At 48.7% G+C, this 14991-nt stretch overlaps 2 protein-coding genes and 2 long non-coding RNA genes across 5 annotated transcripts in view; all 4 read right to left on the bottom strand.

The window, feature by feature from the left end:
• LOC127467217 (uncharacterized) overlaps positions 1 to 14991 on the bottom strand; it is a 136524-nt gene that overhangs the window by 20083 nt on the left and 101450 nt on the right. The window contains exons 13-14 of the mRNA XM_051778914.1: positions 10715 to 10817; positions 7931 to 8013 (exon numbers count right to left, since the gene is read on the bottom strand). Coding sequence (XP_051634874.1) covers positions 7931 to 8013; positions 10715 to 10817 — 186 coding nt within the window. The remainder of the gene's footprint in view (positions 1 to 7930; positions 8014 to 10714; positions 10818 to 14991) is intronic.
• LOC127467957 (uncharacterized) lies at positions 2724 to 7196 on the bottom strand. Of its 2 annotated transcripts, none has more exons than XR_007903376.1 (3): positions 7078 to 7196; positions 6411 to 6504; positions 2724 to 2787 (listed from the first exon to the last, which is right to left on the bottom strand). It is a non-coding gene; the product is annotated as an uncharacterized LOC127467957 (long non-coding RNA). The 2 variants fall into 2 exon arrangements; XR_007903375.1 differs by lacking the exon at positions 6411 to 6504 and adding an exon at positions 4671 to 4764.
• On the bottom strand, positions 9672 to 10652 carry LOC127467953 (uncharacterized). Its single transcript, XR_007903371.1, has 3 exons — positions 10535 to 10652; positions 9844 to 9946; positions 9672 to 9730 (listed from the first exon to the last, which is right to left on the bottom strand). It is a non-coding gene; the product is annotated as an uncharacterized LOC127467953 (long non-coding RNA).
• Positions 11250 to 14167, bottom strand: LOC127467940 (ankyrin repeat domain-containing protein 36B-like). The gene is made up of 5 exons (XM_051780545.1): positions 13880 to 14167; positions 13682 to 13788; positions 13080 to 13217; positions 11574 to 11737; positions 11250 to 11440 (listed from the first exon to the last, which is right to left on the bottom strand). Exons 1-5 carry the CDS (start codon positions 13943 to 13945, stop codon positions 11343 to 11345), a joined length of 573 nt encoding a protein of 190 aa, XP_051636505.1. The 5' UTR covers positions 13946 to 14167; the 3' UTR covers positions 11250 to 11342.

Raw genomic sequence — 14991 nt, 5'->3', positions numbered from 1 at the left:
CTCTTCCTTCAGGTCCTTGCTGTGGGTCTTCATAGCTCCAAGTGAAGGTTCTGCCAGGGAGTTCTTTTTGAGAACTTCATCAGGCTTCTCCAGCAGCTGCCTGACTAATGGCTAAAGAAATAGTGTTCCATGAGCATGGAGAAATCGGTAAGAACATGACAACACAAGAGATGCTTTTACTGATGGGATTATATAATTAGATTGGTCATCAGGTTGGCCAGCAGGTCGAGGGAGGCAATTCTCCCTTTCTACTCCGATCTCATGAGACTCCCCTTGGAGTCCTGCGTCCAGCTCCGCGGCCCCCAGCACAAGCAAGACATGGATGAAGGAATGCCACAAAGATGTTTGGAGGGCTGGAACAGCTCTCCCATGAAAAAGTCTGAGAGACTTGGGATTTTTCAGCCTGAGAAAAGCAGGCTCGGGGCAGAACTTACTGCTGTCTTTCGTGTAAACAGAGGGAGAGATATTTTTACCAAGGCCTGTAGCAACAGAAGAAGAGGCAATCATTTAAAATGAAAAGAGGGTAGATTTAGATGGGACATAAGGGATAAATTGTTTGCAAGGACTGTGGTGGGACACTGGACCTGGTTGTGGAAGTGTTCAAAGTGAAGCTGGATGGGACTTGGAGCAAGGCTTATTCCAGCCCTTCTGCTTCAGAATGCAAACAAAATGAGGTCCGAAGTATAGCACAGGTCCAGACTCAATCACCTCCTCTCAGCAGTTTTTCAAAATGAATTCTGTACTCAGAACACCTCTGCTTACACTGACAGGCTCTATTTAGGGATATCTGCTTCTCCCTCTATTAGAGTCACCTGTTTGTCCAGTTGAGAATCTGTTTGACTTGAAGAATCAGATCTTAGCTGAAGATCTCCTGCCTCTAGTGTAGGAACCTAAATGAGCAAGAAAACAGAGACACAGTGGAGAAACGAATGCTCGTCAAGACTGCAGCATCACACTACATCTGACTTCAGCCAAAGGCAATGCAATTCATCTGGAACAGAGCTAAGTACCTTATTCTTAGAAGAAGGGTCAAAATATTCCTTCTGCTCTGCTCCGGCTGGTGGCACGATACCTAGAAAAAAGGGAAAAAGTGGGTTGTTACTCTGAGTCCTTATTTCACTCTCCTTCTCCTCAGCCATGTCACCCCAGAGAAACTGACAAAGGTAACCATTTAGTCCCTCTGAAATTACCTTTGCCGTGCTCCACTGCAACAGAGCGCGCATCCAAACTTTTGCCCACAGCAGCAGGAAGCAGCACACTTTCTGCTGGACCTTCAGAATCAGTCTGTGTAATGGAAAAGACACATATGAGAACTGGCAAAGGCTCCTTCTCAACCCACTTCCACACACAGCACTTCAGCTTCACCCAACAGGCCTAACAAGCGGGATCAGGTGGCAGAAGCAACAAACAAGGCAAACACAGCCAGCACGTTCGGCATCTCTCTTGAGCAGGGCTTTCCAAAGGGGATGAAGTACTCCTGCCCAATCCAGAGAGAACCTAGGCAGGAGAAATACATCTCTAGACAGTAGGTTATTTGACATAAATGGATCCAGGGAAGCAGGCTATGAGGTGGAAAACAGCAATCCTCACAGTGCCAGTCTTGGAGGATTTCAGAGGACTGCAAGCAGCAAGAAGCTTTACTACTTTTTTCTAGAAATCCAGCTGGGAGGTCAGCTGCAAGGACATTAGCTTGATCTCACTTTGTCCCAGCACTAACTGAACACTTTGTCTGCAGCACTGGCATGTCCAGGTCCAAGGTGCAAGCGTGTGGCAAAAGCAGCAGCAAAGGGAAAGGAGCCCAGACGCCATGGATCCAGCGGGACCTCACTGCCTCCTCCAGAGCAGGTACCTCAGAATCCCAGGGGGAGTCATTGTCTTCCTTCTGCTCTTCTTCTGCTGCTGGCAAGACCCCTAACAAAGGATAACAGCTTGGTCATTACTCTGAGGGTTTATTTCACTCTGCTTTCTCCCCAGCCATGTCACCCCACTTTACAAAGGTAACCATTTAGTCCCTCTGAAATTACCTTTGCCGTGCTCCACTGCAACAGAGCGCGCATCCAGACTCTTGCCCACTGCAGCAGGAAGTGTCAAGTTGGTCGACACTTTCCCTTGACCTTTGGAATCAGTCTGTGTAATGGAAAAGACACATCTGAGAACTGGCAAAGGCTCCTTCTCAACCCACTTCCACGCACAACACTTCTGCTTTAGCCAAAAGGCCTAATGATCACCATCAGGTGACGGAAGCAGCAAAAGATGCAAACATAGCCAGCACGTTCAGCATCTCTCTTGAGCAGGGCTTTCCAAAGGGGATGAAGTACTCCTGCCCAATGCAGAGAGAACCCAGGCAGGAGAAATACATCTCCAGACTGTAGGTCATAAGGGAACCATTTCACATTAATGGATCCAAGGAAGCAGGGTATGAGGGGTGGAAAACACAATCCCCACAACTCCAGTCTTGTAGGATTTCAGAGGACTGCAAGCAGCAAGAAGCTTTACTGCTTTGCTCTAGAAATCCAGCTGGGAGGTCAGCTGCAAGGACATTAGCTTGACCTCACTTTGTCCCTGCACTAACTGAACACTTTGTCTGCAGCATTGGCATGTCCATGTCCAAGGTGCAAGCGTGTGGTAAAAGCAGCAGCAAAGGGAAAGGAGCCCAGACGCCATGGATCCAGAAGAAACTCATTGCCCCCTCCAGAACAGCTACCTCCAAAAGCCAGGAAATGTCTTCATCTCCCCAGGAAAAGTCATTGTTATCCTTCTGCTCTTCTGCTGCTGCTGGCAAGACCCCTAACAAAAGACGTAAAAGGTATGTCATTACTCTGAGGGCTTATTTCACTCTGCTTTCTCCCCAGCCATGTCACCCCACTTTACAAAGAGAGAACTTTACAAAGGTAACCATTTAGTCCCTCTGAAATTACCTTTGCCGTGCTCCACTGCAACAGAGCGCGCATCCAAACTCTTGCCCACTGCAGTAGGAAGTGTCAAGTTGGTCGACACTTTCCCTTGACCTTTGGAATCAGTCTGTGTAATAGAAAAGACACGTCTGAGAACTGGCAAAGGCTCCTTCTCAACCCACTTCCACGCACAACACTTCTGCTTTAGCCAAAAGGCCTAATGAGCACGATCAGGTGACGGAAGCAGCAAAAGATGCAAACATAGCCAGCACGTTCGGCATCTCTCTTGAGCAGGGCTTTCCAAAGGGGATGAAGTACTCCTGCCCAATGCAGAGGGAACCTAGGCAGGAGAAATACATCTCTAGAACGTATTTCATAAGGGAACCATTTCACATTAATGGATCCAGGGAAGCAGGCTGGGGGGTGGAAAACACAATCCTCACAATGCCAGTCTTGGAGGATTTCAGAGGACTGCAAGCAGCAAGAAGCTTTACTGCTTTGCTCTAGAAATCCAGCTGGGAGGTAAGCAGCAAGGACATTAGCTTGACCTCACTTTGTCCCTGCACTAACTGAACACTTTGTCTGCAGCACTGGCATGTCCAGGATCAAGGTGCAAGCGTGTGGCAAAAGCAGCAGCAAACGGAAAGGAGCCCAGACGCCATGGATCCAGAAGAAACTCACTGCCCCCTCCAAAACAGTTACCTCCAAAAGCCAGGAAATGTCTTCTTCTCCCCAGGAAAAGTCATTGTTATCCTTCTGCTCTTCTGCGGCTGCTGGCAAGGCCCCTAAAAAAAGAGGTAAGAGGCATGTCATTATTCTGAGGACTTATTTCACTCTGCTTTCTCCCCAGCCATGTCACCCCAGGGAACTTTACAAAGGTAACCATTTAGTCCCTCTGAAATTACCTTTGCCGTGCTCCACTGCAACAGAGCGCGCATCCAAACTCTTGCCCACAGCAGCAGGAAGTGTCAAGTTGGTCGACACTTTCCCTTGACCTTTGGAATCAGTCTGTGTAAAGGAAAAGACACATCTGAGAACTGGCAAAGGCTCCTTCTCAACCTACTTCCACGTACAGCACTTCAGCTTTAGCTAAAAGGCCTAATGAGCACGATCGGGTGACAGAAGCAACAAAAGATGCAAACACAGCCAGCACGTTCGGCATCTCTCTTGAGCAGGGCTTTCCAAAGGGGATGAAGTACTCCTGCCCAATGCAGAGGGAACCTAGGCAGGAGAAATACATCTCCAGACAGTAGGTTATTTGACATTAATGCATCCAGGGAAGCAGGCTATGAGGTGGAAAACAGCAATCCTCACAATGCCAGTCTTGGAGGATTTCAGAGGACTGCAAGCAGCAAGAAGCTTTACTGCTTTGCTCTAGAAATCCAGCTGGGAGGTCAGCTGCAAGGACATTAGTTTGACCTCACTTTGTCCCTGCACTAACTGAACACTTTGTCTGCAGCACTGGCATGTCCAGGCCCAAGGTGCAAGCGTGTGGCAAAAGCAGCAGCAAAGGGAAAGGAGCCCAGACGCCATGGATCCAGAAGAAACTCATTGCCCCCTCCAGAACAGCTACCTCCAAAAGCCAGGAAATGTCATCATCTCCCCAGGAAAAGTCATTGTTATCCTTCTGCTCTTCTGCTGCTGCTGGCAAGACGCCTAACAAAATATGTAAAAGGTATGTCATTACTCTGAGGGCTTATTTCACTCTGCTTTCTCCCCAGCCATGTCACCCCAGGGAACTTTACAAAGGTAACCATTTAGTCCCTCTGAAATTACCTTTGCCGTGCTCCACTGCAACAGAGCGCGCATCCAAACTCTTGCCCACTGCAGCAGGAAGCAGCACACTTTCTGCTGGACCTTCAGAATCAGTCTGTGTAATGGAAAAGACACGTCTGAGAACTGGCAAAGGCTCCTTCTCAACCCACTTCCACACACAGCACTTCAGCTTCACCCAACAGGCCTAACAAGCGGGATCAGGTGGCGGAAGCAACAAATAAGGCAAACACAGCCAGCACGTTCGGCATCTCTCTTGAGCAGGGCTTTCCAAAGGGGATGAAGTACTCCTGCCAAATGCAGAGAGAACCTAGGCAGGAGAAATACATCTCAAGAAAGTAGGTTATTTGACAATAATGGATCCAGGGAAGCAAGCTATGAGGTGGAAAACAGCAATCCTCACAGTGCCAGTCTTGGAGGATTTCAGAGGACTGCAAGCAGCAAGAAACTTTACTGCTTTATTCTAGAAATCCAGCTGGGAGGTCAGCTGCAACGAGACCCAGGACATTAGCTTGATCTCACTTTGTCCCAGCACTAACTGAACACTTTGTCTGCAGCACTGGCATGTTGAGGCCCAAGGTGCAAGCGTGTGGCAAAAGCAGCAGCAAAGGGAAAGGAGCCCAGACGCCATGGATCCAGCGGGACCTCAGTGCCTCCTCCAGAGCAGGTACCTCAGAATCCCAGGGGGAGTCATTGTCTTCCTTCTGCTCTTCTGTTGCTGCTGGCAAGACCCCTAACAAAAGATAACATGTTGGTCATTACTCTGACGACTTATTTCACTCTGCTTTCTCCCCAGCCATGTCACCCCAGAGAACTTTACAAAGGTAACCATTTAGTCCCTCTGAAATTACCTTTGCCGTGCTCCACTGCAACAGAGCGCGCATCCAGACTCTTGTCCACTGCAGCAGGAAGTGTCAAGTTGGTCGACACTTTCCCTTGACCTTTGGAATCAGTCTGTGTAATGGAAAAGACACATCTGAGAACTGGCAAAGGCTCCTTCTCAACCCACTTCCACGCACAACACTTCTGCTTTAGCCAAAAGGCCTAATGAGCACGATCAGGTGACGGAAGCATTAAATAAGGCAAACACAGCCAGCACGTTCGGCATCTCTCTTGAGCAGGGCTTTCCAAAGGGGATGAAGTACTCCTGCCCAATGCAGAGGGAACCTAGGCAGGAGAAATACATCTCCAGACTGTAGGTCATAAGGGAACCATTTGACATTAATGGATCCAGGGAAGAAGGCTGGGGGGTGGAAAACACCATCCCCACAATGCCAGTCTTGTAGGATTTCAGAGGACTGCAAGCAGCAAGAAGCTTTACTGCTTTGTTCTAGAAATCCAGCTGGGAGGTCAGCTGCAAGGACATTAGCTTGACCTCACTCTGTCCTAGCACTAACTGAACTGTTAGTCTGCAGCACTGACATGTCCAGGTCCAAGGTACAAGCGTGTGGTAAAAGCAGCAGCAAAGGGTAAGGAGCCGACATGCCATGGATCCAGAAGAAACTCATTGCCCCCTCCAGAACAGCTACCTCCAAAAGCCAGGAAATGTCATCATCTCCCCAGGAAAAGTCATTGTTATCCTTCTGCTCTTCTACTGCTGCTGGCAAGACCCCTAACAAAAGAGGTAAGAGGCATGTCATTACTCTGAGGGCTTATTTCACTCTGCTTTCTCCCCAGCCATGTCACCCCACTTTACAAAGAGAGAAATTGACAAAGGTAACCATTTAGTCCCTCTGAAATTACCTTTGCCGTGCTCCACTGCAACAGAGCGCGCATCCAAACTCTTGCCCACTGCAGCAGGAAGCAGCACACTTTCTGCTGGACCTTCAGAATCAGTCTGTGTAATGGAAAAGACATGTCTGAGAACTGGCAAAGGCTCCTTCTCAACCCACTTCCACACACAGCACCTCAGCTTCAGCCAACAGGCCTAACAAGCGGGATCAGGTGGCAGAAGCAACAAACAAGGCAAACACAGCCAGCACGTTCGGCATCTCTCTTGAGCAGGGCTTTCCAAAAGGGATGAAGTACTCCTGCCCAATCCAGAGAGAACCTAGGCAGGAGAAATACATCTCTAGACAGTAGGTTATTTGACAATAAAGGATCCAGGGAAGCAGGCTATGAGGTGGAAAACGCAATCCTCACTGTACCAGTCTTGGAGGATTTCAGAGGACTGCAAGCAGCAAGAAGCTTTATTGCTTTTTTCTAGAAATCCAGCTGGGAGGTCAGCTGCAAGGAGACCCAGGACATTAGCTTGACCTCACTTTGTCCCTGCACTAACTGAACACTTTGTCTGCAGCACTGGCATGTCCAGGCCCAAGGTGCAAGCGCGTGGCAAAAGCAGTAGCAAAGGGAAAGGAGCCCAGACGCCATGGATCCAGCGGGACCTCAGTGCCTCCTCCAGAGCAGGTACCTCAGAATCCCAGGGGGAGTCACTGTCTTCCTTCTGCTCTTCTCCTGCTGCTGGCAAGACCCCTAACAAAGGATAACAGGTTGGTCATTACTCTGAGGGTTTATTTCACTCTGCTTTCTCCCCAGCCATGTCACCCCACTTTACAAAGGTAACCATTTAGTCCCTCTGAAATTACCTTTGCCGTGCTCCACTGCAACAGAGCGCGCATCCAAACTCTTGCCCGCTGCAGCACGAAGTGTCAAGTTGGTCAACACTTTCCCTTGACCTTTGGAATCAGTCTGTGTAAAGGAAAAGACACATCTGAGAACTGGCAAAGGCTCCTTCTCAACCCACTTCCACGCACAACACTTCTGCTTTAGCTAAAAGGCCTAATGATCACCATCAGGTGACGGAAGCAGCAAAAGATGCAAACACAGCCAGCACGTTCGGCATCTCTCTCGAGCAGGGCTTTCCAAAGGGTAGGAAGTACTCCTGCCCAATGCAGAGAGAACCTAGGCAGGAGAAATACATCTCCAGACTGTAGGTCATAAGGGAACCATTTCACATTAATGGATCCAGGGAAGAAGGCTGGGGGGTAGAAAACACAATCCTCACAATGCCAGTCTTGTAGGATTTCAGAGGACTGCAAGCAGCAAGAAGCTTTACTGCTTTGCTCTAGAAATCCAGCTGGGAGGTCAGCTGCAAGGACATTAGCTTGACCTCACTTTGTCCCTGCACTAACTGAGCCGTTTGTCTGCAGTACTGGCATGTCCATGTCCAAGGTACAAGCGTGTGGTAAAAGCAGCAGTAAAGGGAAAGGAGCCCAGACGCCATGGATCTAGAAGAAACTCATTGCCCCCTCCAGAACAGCTACCTCCAAAAGCCAGGAAAAGTCATCATCTCCCCAGGAAAAGTCATTGTTATCCTTCTGCTCTTCTGCTGCTGCTGGCAAGACCCCTAACAAAAGAGGTAAGAGGCATGTCATTACTCTGAGGGCTTATTTCACTCTGCTTTCTCCCCAGCCATGTCACCCCACTTTACAAAGAGAGAAATTGACAAAGGTAACCATTTAGTCCCTCTGAAATTACCTTTGCCGTGCTCCACTGCAACAGAGCGCGCATCCAAACTCTTGCCCACTGCAGCAGGAAACAGCACACTTTCTGCTGGACCTTCAGAATCAGTCTGTGTAATGGAAAAGACATGTCTGAGAACTGGCAAAGGCTCCTTCTCAACCCACTTCCACACACAGCACCTCAGCTTCAGCCAACAGGCCTAACAAGCGGGATCAGGTGGCAGAAGCAACAAACAAGGCAAACACAGCCAGCACGTTCGGCATCTCTCTTGAGCAGGGCTTTCCAAAGGGGATGAAGTACTCCTGCCCAATCCAGAGAGAACCTAGGCAGGAGAAATACATCTCTAGACAGTAGGTTATTTGACAATAATGGATCCAGGGAAGCAGGCTATGAGGTGGAAAACAGCAATCCTCACAGTGCCAGTCTTGGAGGATTTCAGAGGACTGCAAGCAGCAAGAAGCTTTACTGCTTTGCTCTAGAAATCCAGCTGGGAGGTCAGCTGCAAGGAGACCCAGGACATTGGTCTGACCTCACTTTGTCCCTGCACTAAGTGAACACTTTGTCTGCAGCACTGGCATGTCCAGGTCCAAGGTGCAAGTGAGTGGCAAAAGCAGCAGCAAAGGAAAGGAGCCAAGAAGCCATTGATCCAGCGGGACCTCACTGCCTCCTCCAGAGTAGGTACCTCAGAATCCCAGGGGGAGTCATTGTCTTCCTTCTGCTCTTCTCCTGCTGCTGGCAAGACGCCTAACAAAAGATAACAGGTAGGTCATTACTCTGACGGCTTATTTCACTCTGCTTTCTCCCCAGCCATGTCGCCCCAGAGAAATTTACAAAGGTAACCATTTAGTCCCTCTGAAATTACCTTTGCCGTGCTCCACTGCAACAGAGCGCGCATCCAAACTCTTGCCCACTGCAGCAGGAAGCAGCACACTTTCTGCTGGACCTTTGGAATCAGTCTGTGTAATGGAAAAGACACGTCTGAGAACTGGCAAAGGCTCCTTCTCAACCCACTTCCACACACAACACTTCTGCTTTAGCCAACAAGCCTAATGAGCACGATCAGGTGTCGGAAGCAGCAAAAGATGCAAACATAGCCAGCACGTTCGGCATCTCTCTTGAGCAGGGCTTTCCAAAGGGGATGAAGTACTCCTGCCCAATGCAGAGAGAACCTAGGCAGGAGAAATACATCTCCAGACTGTAGGTCATAAGGGAACCATTTGACATTAATGGATGCAAGGAAGCAGGCTGTGGCATGGAAACCTGCAATCCTCACAGTGCCAGTCTTGGAGGATTTCAGAGGACCGTAACCAGCAGGAAGCTTTACTGCTTTTTTCTAGAAATCCAGCTTGGAGTTCAGCTGTAAGGAGACCCAGGACATTAGCTTGACCTCACTTTGTCCCAGTACTAACTGAACACTTTGTCTGCAGCACTGGTATGTCCAGGTCCAAGGTGCAAGCGTGTGACAAAAGCAGCAGCAAAAGGGAAAGGATCCCAGACGCCTTTGATCCAGGAGGACCTCACTGCCTCCTCCAGAGCAGGTACCTTAGTATCCCAGGGGGAGTCACTTTCTTCCTTCTGCTCTTCTGCTGCTGGCAAGGCTCCTATACAAAAGGTAAAAGGCACGTCTTTGAGTGCTTATTTCCCTCTGCCTCTCCCCAGCCATGTCACCCCAGAGAAGTTCACAAAGGTAACCATTTAGTCCCTCTGAAACTACCTTTGCCGCTCCGTACTAACACAGCACGTGCGTCCAATCTATTGCCGAATGCAGCAGGAAGCAGCACATTTTTCGATACATCCCAGGGACCTTCAGAATCAGTCTGTGTAATTGAAAAGACACGTCTGAGAACTGGCAAAGGCTCCTTCTCAACCCACTTCCACGCACAGCACTTCAGCTTCAGCCAACAGGCCTAATGAGCGGGATCAGTTGGCGGAAGCAACAAAACGGGCAACACAGCCAGCACGTTCGGCATCTCTGTTGAGCAGGGCTTTCCAAAGGGATGAAGTACTCCTGCCCAATCCAGAGAGAACCTAGCCAGAAGAAACACACCTCCAGACTGGAGGTCATAACAGTCATCCATCTGACATTAATGGATCCATGGAAGGAGGCTGTGGGGTCGAAAACAGCAATCCTCACTATAAGAGTTTTCTAGTATTTTAGAAGATTGTAAGTAGCAGCAAGAAGCTTTACTGCTTTGTTCTAGAAATCCAGCTGAGAGGTCAGCTGCAAGGAGACCCAGGGCATTAGCTTGACCTCACTTTGTCCCTGCACTAACTGAACACTTTGTCTGCAGCACTGGCATGTCCAGGTCCAAGGTGCAAGCGTGTGGCAAAAGCAGTAGCAAAGGGAAAGGAGCCCAGACGCCATTGATCCAGCGGGACCTCACTGCCTCCTCCAGAGCAGGTACCTCAGAATCCCAGGGGGAGTCACTGTCTTCCTTCTGCTCTTCTCCTGCTGCTGGCAAGACCCCTAACAAAGGATAACAGGTTGGTCATTACTCTGAGGGTTTATTTCACTCTGCTTTCTCCCCAGTCATGTCACCCCAGGGAACTTTACAAAGGTAACCATTTAGTCCCTCTGAAATTACCTTTGCCGTGCTCCACTGCAACAGAGCGCGCATCCAAACTCTTGTCCACTGCAGCAGGAAGCGTCGGGTCAGCGGACACTTTCCCTTGACCTTTGGAATCAGTCTGTGTAATGAAAAAGACATGTCTGAGAACTGGCAAAGGCTCCTTCTCAACCCACTTCCACGCACAACACGTCAGCTTTAGCCAAAAGACCTAACAAGCGGGATCAGGTGATGGAAGGAACAAAAGATGCAAACACAGCCAGCACGTTCGGCATCTCTCTTGAGCAGGGCTTTCCAAAGGGGATGAAGTACTCCTGCCCAATCCAGAGAGAATGCAGGCAGAAGAAAGAAGTCTCTAGACTGTGAGTCATGTGGGAACCAATTGACAGTGACTGGAGTGGAAGATGTTTGCAGTGTGATAGAAAATCAACAATCTTCACCAAGCCAGTCTTCTAACAGAAACTTTACTGCTTTGTCGTTTTTTAGAAATCCAGCTTGGAGGTCAGCTGCAAGGAGAACCAGCTAGACCTCACTTTGTCCCAGTCCTACAGGAACACTTTTTCTGCAGCACTGGCATGTCAAGGTCTGAGTTACAAGCATTTGGCAAAAGCAGCTGCAGACAGTAATGATCCCAGAAGCCAGTGATTCAGAGGGACTCCACTGCCTCTTCTAGAGAAGGTACCTCAGAATCCCAGGAGGAGTCTTTGTCTTTCTTCTGCTCTTCTCTCACTCCTGGCAAGACACCTAACAAATATGAGAAGAGTCGCATCACTCCTTGGAGTGCTGATTTTCCTCTGCTTTGGCACCTCCCTCAAGACATGCATCACACTGATGGGTTATCATTCTCCTACAGGCCACATTGATTTTTCCTTCTTACCTCCTTGATAGCGAAGAGTCTTACATGATTCTGGCAATGCAGGTGTGTTTGAGAGAATGTCAGCAGTTGTCCCAGAGCAAGAGCTGTTAATTTCTTCTCTGCCTCTGGCACAACATTGTCCCTTCCTTTCATAGCATTCATATTCCTCTCCTTCATTAGCAGTACTAAAGATAGAAAGGGAGGAAATGCAATAGGTAAAAATGCCCCCAGACTTTCCTGCACTCTCCACGGGAAGAGCAACAGCCATGCATGTGCCATTCTAACCCTATTCATAGACAACTGCTAAAGGGTCACACACAGACAAAACATACTGCAGTCCTAGAGTAGTGGAGACTGAAATCCTCACTACAGGCATGCTCATGCTACAGGTGCCTATTCTATCTGTGGAGTAACTCACCCCTGCTGGCTACTGTCTCATCTGATAAACCCCCTCTCCATTTCAAGGACCAGAGAGATTAACTAGGCCCCTGGCAGGCTGACATCTCCAAAGCCTCTTCCTCAGCTGGATGTTATACTAATGTCTCAACATTAAGATGGAGCAATGTCTCCTCAACCCCAGTCCTCACTTTGAAGGGCTTCAGAAATTCCCATGGTTCCTCTGAAGACCTGAAGTTCAGAGGGCTCCTAAGTCGGATATTAAGAGGCCAACAAATATTGCACTTGCATTCTGAGACCTGTGTCATATTCTAACAACCTTGGGTCAGTTGGAGGTCAGGTTTGTTTCATGAGCAGGAATACAAAACAAAAAACCCCAATCAAACAACAAAAGAAATTAAACGCATTCTCCAGACCAAGGCTGCTATGCAGAATGGTGCATTAGCACAACAGAAACCTGGAGGGGAGGAATGAATACCTTGTTTTGTTAGAGCAATCCTCAAACATGCTTTAGTCCTAAAGGGGTTTTTACTCCACAGTTTACCCAGGCTCCCTTCTCTCCTGCTTCCCATCAAGACAGGCTAACAGAAGGGGCAGGGGGAGAGGAAATTGAGATCCAGTGACAAGAGTTCACAGGCAGTTGTTTATGGCTAGGCAAGGCATGCTCATAGGCATAATGCAATTCATTCACACATCCCTTGGCTACCATCACTAGGATAGAGGGCTTTTTTCCTCAGTCTAGTTAAGCACACATAGCCACCTTAGCCAGTGAATGGCCAGAGGTGCAAAGCTATCCACGGGAAGAGGAAAAGCACTGAAGAGTTTTAATTAGGGGATATCAGTTAGATCCCCTCTGAAACAAAAGGCAGGTAGTTGCTGCTAGGGGGTAGAATGGAACTTGGAAGCACACAGGTGAATTCTCAAAGAGAACTGGGTTTGGTGGGGAGGAGGGATGTTTTCCTCAATTTCCAAATCTACCCTTTACATGGAAAGAGATGCATCAGAAGGTGTCACACTTCAATAAAGCTCTCAGCACCTCATTTAACCCTGCTGCTGTTACCAAAAAGGGCGGTACATCAGCACGGACATTCTGAGAATGCAGTTGCTCTAGCAAGGATGTAAAACACTTACGACTCATCTCGAAATAGTCTTTCAAAAGCTCGAACTCCAAACACTCCAGTGCTTTCTTCACTGATAACACCGCCATTGCGAAGAAGAACTTCTACTGCATCCTTATCCTGAAGAATAGCAGCAACTTCCATAGGGGTCCTAGGGCATCCAGGAGATAAGAGTAAATACGTCAGCTTCTGCAGGCATTACGTGTCATTACTTTAATCCCTCTTTGCTTCTCAGACAATTCATTTCCCCTCTCCTACTGGCAGAAGGAAAGCACAGCCAAACACCTGGAAGTGTTGGAGAATTCAGGTTGGTGGGACCTCAGGAGGTCTCCAGGCCAGCCATCCACCCAGAGCAGACTCAGGTTGCGTGTGTGTGCCTGCACGCGTGCGTGTGCATGTGGGACCACAGACAATGCTTTCTTGCAGTCCTCAGTGTGGAAATCATCCCCTGAAGTAAGCAAGCAGCAGAGCGCAGGTCTGCTTTCACAAGTCACACTGAAGGAGCTCCTTCTGGGTGGTTCCTGGCCCTTTTTCAAAGCTCCTTCTTATGCCTCCCATCAATCCAACTTAAACAATGCTAAGGAGTCCCACACGTGCTTTTACCAAATCCTTCACCTTTTATGATTATCTGTAGCGTTCACGTCAGCTCCTTTTTGAAGAAGGAACTCGATCATCCCTTTGCAACGCTCAGTGATGGCAAGAGTAAGTGGAGTGTATCCCAGCTGAAAGGAAAAATCATCTCTCTTAGAATAACAGAGAAAAGTCAAGCAAGTTGACTTGGGAAGAGGAGGTTTACCTAAAGTCCAAGCTTACTTCATTCTTAGCATCAATATCTGCGCCATGCTCAAGCAGCAGCTCCACTAGAGATTTGCTAGACATCAGGACAGCAAAGTGAAGGGCGGTGTTACCAGTAGCAGCTCTGTGGTCATGGTTGGCACCATGCTCCAGCAGAATAGCCACACAATCTCTGTGCTGGTGCTGTACTGCCTGGAAAGAAGACACAAAGGAGGAATAACTTCCAACGTCTACATTGTTCTCTGTCAGAACTCCTGCGTCTTCCCAACACTGGAAAGTTCAAGCATCTTCAATCATAAGACAACATATGCCCCTTTCACATACCAGCATCAGTGGTGATCTCTTATATTTGTCCCGACGATTAAGCTTGCAATTCTTGCCTGCTAGAAATCGAACAACATCTGCATGGCCATTTATGCAAGCAAGATGCAGAGGTGTCCTAGAAATTAAACATACACAATTGTCCCGGTTTAAGCCCAGATGACAATTAAGCCCCACACAGCTACTTGCTCACACCCTCTCCCTCCCTGCCCCAGTGAAACAGGAAGGAGAATCAAAAGTAAAACCTATAATAACAATTAAATTAAAATAGAGTAATAATTAAAACAAAAGAAATAAAATAAATAATACTAAGGGATGCTAGATGCTGTCTGTTCCACTGATGGTATCCTTCGTTGCTGCTTAGGCTTGAAAGTACATAAAGTACATCCATCAGAAAACCACCCTGACTTTAGATAATTTTGACAAATTCCACATTTTGCAAAAGGTGGAGGCTTTGTTGTTTGTCCTTACAGCTTGTCTGCGTTGCGCCTGTTGACCAGGAACTTCTTCAGCCACCAGTGCCGCCGCAGCTGGTCCAGGTCGCCGCGGGCGGCCGCGCTGTGCAGGTCGACCCAGGCCATCTCTCGGCGTTCGGCGGCCTCGGCCTGGGTTCAGCAGACACAGGAGATGCCCGGTAGACTCTGCCGAGTCCCGGGCGGGGAGGGGATGGGGTGTGGGGAGAGGGGGATGGGGTGTGGGGAGAGGGGGATGGGGTGTGGGGAGAAGATGGGTCGATCTGAAAGGCGAGAGCCGAGTGGTAGCTGCGCTTCGCAGCCCCCGACGGTCCAAGCCAGAGAAGCGCTGCTGAT

The sequence above is a fragment of the Manacus candei genome, unplaced genomic scaffold (assembly GCF_025592945.1).
Source record: "Manacus candei isolate 608988 ecotype Guabito, Panama unplaced genomic scaffold, ASM2559294v1 h1tg000014l, whole genome shotgun sequence".
In the NCBI taxonomy this organism is placed as follows: Eukaryota; Metazoa; Chordata; class Aves; order Passeriformes; family Pipridae; genus Manacus; species Manacus candei.
Note: the sequence above shows the minus strand (reverse complement) of the source record. Positions and strands in the feature narration are given on the sequence as shown.

Bases quoted from the DNA above. Each gene is read 5' to 3' on its own strand.
- LOC127467940 (XM_051780545.1), bottom strand. From the start codon at position 13,945: ATGTCTAGCAAATCTCTAGTGGAGCTGCTGCTTGAGCATGGCGCAGAT. The intron at 13,789-13,879 runs GTAAGCTTGGAC...TTTTCCTTTCAG, and splicing joins ATATTGATGCTAAGAATGAA to CTGGGATACACTCCACTTAC. The intron at 13,218-13,681 runs GTGAAGGATTTG...TGGATGCCCTAG, and splicing joins GCTACAGATAATCATAAAAG to GACCCCTATGGAAGTTGCTG.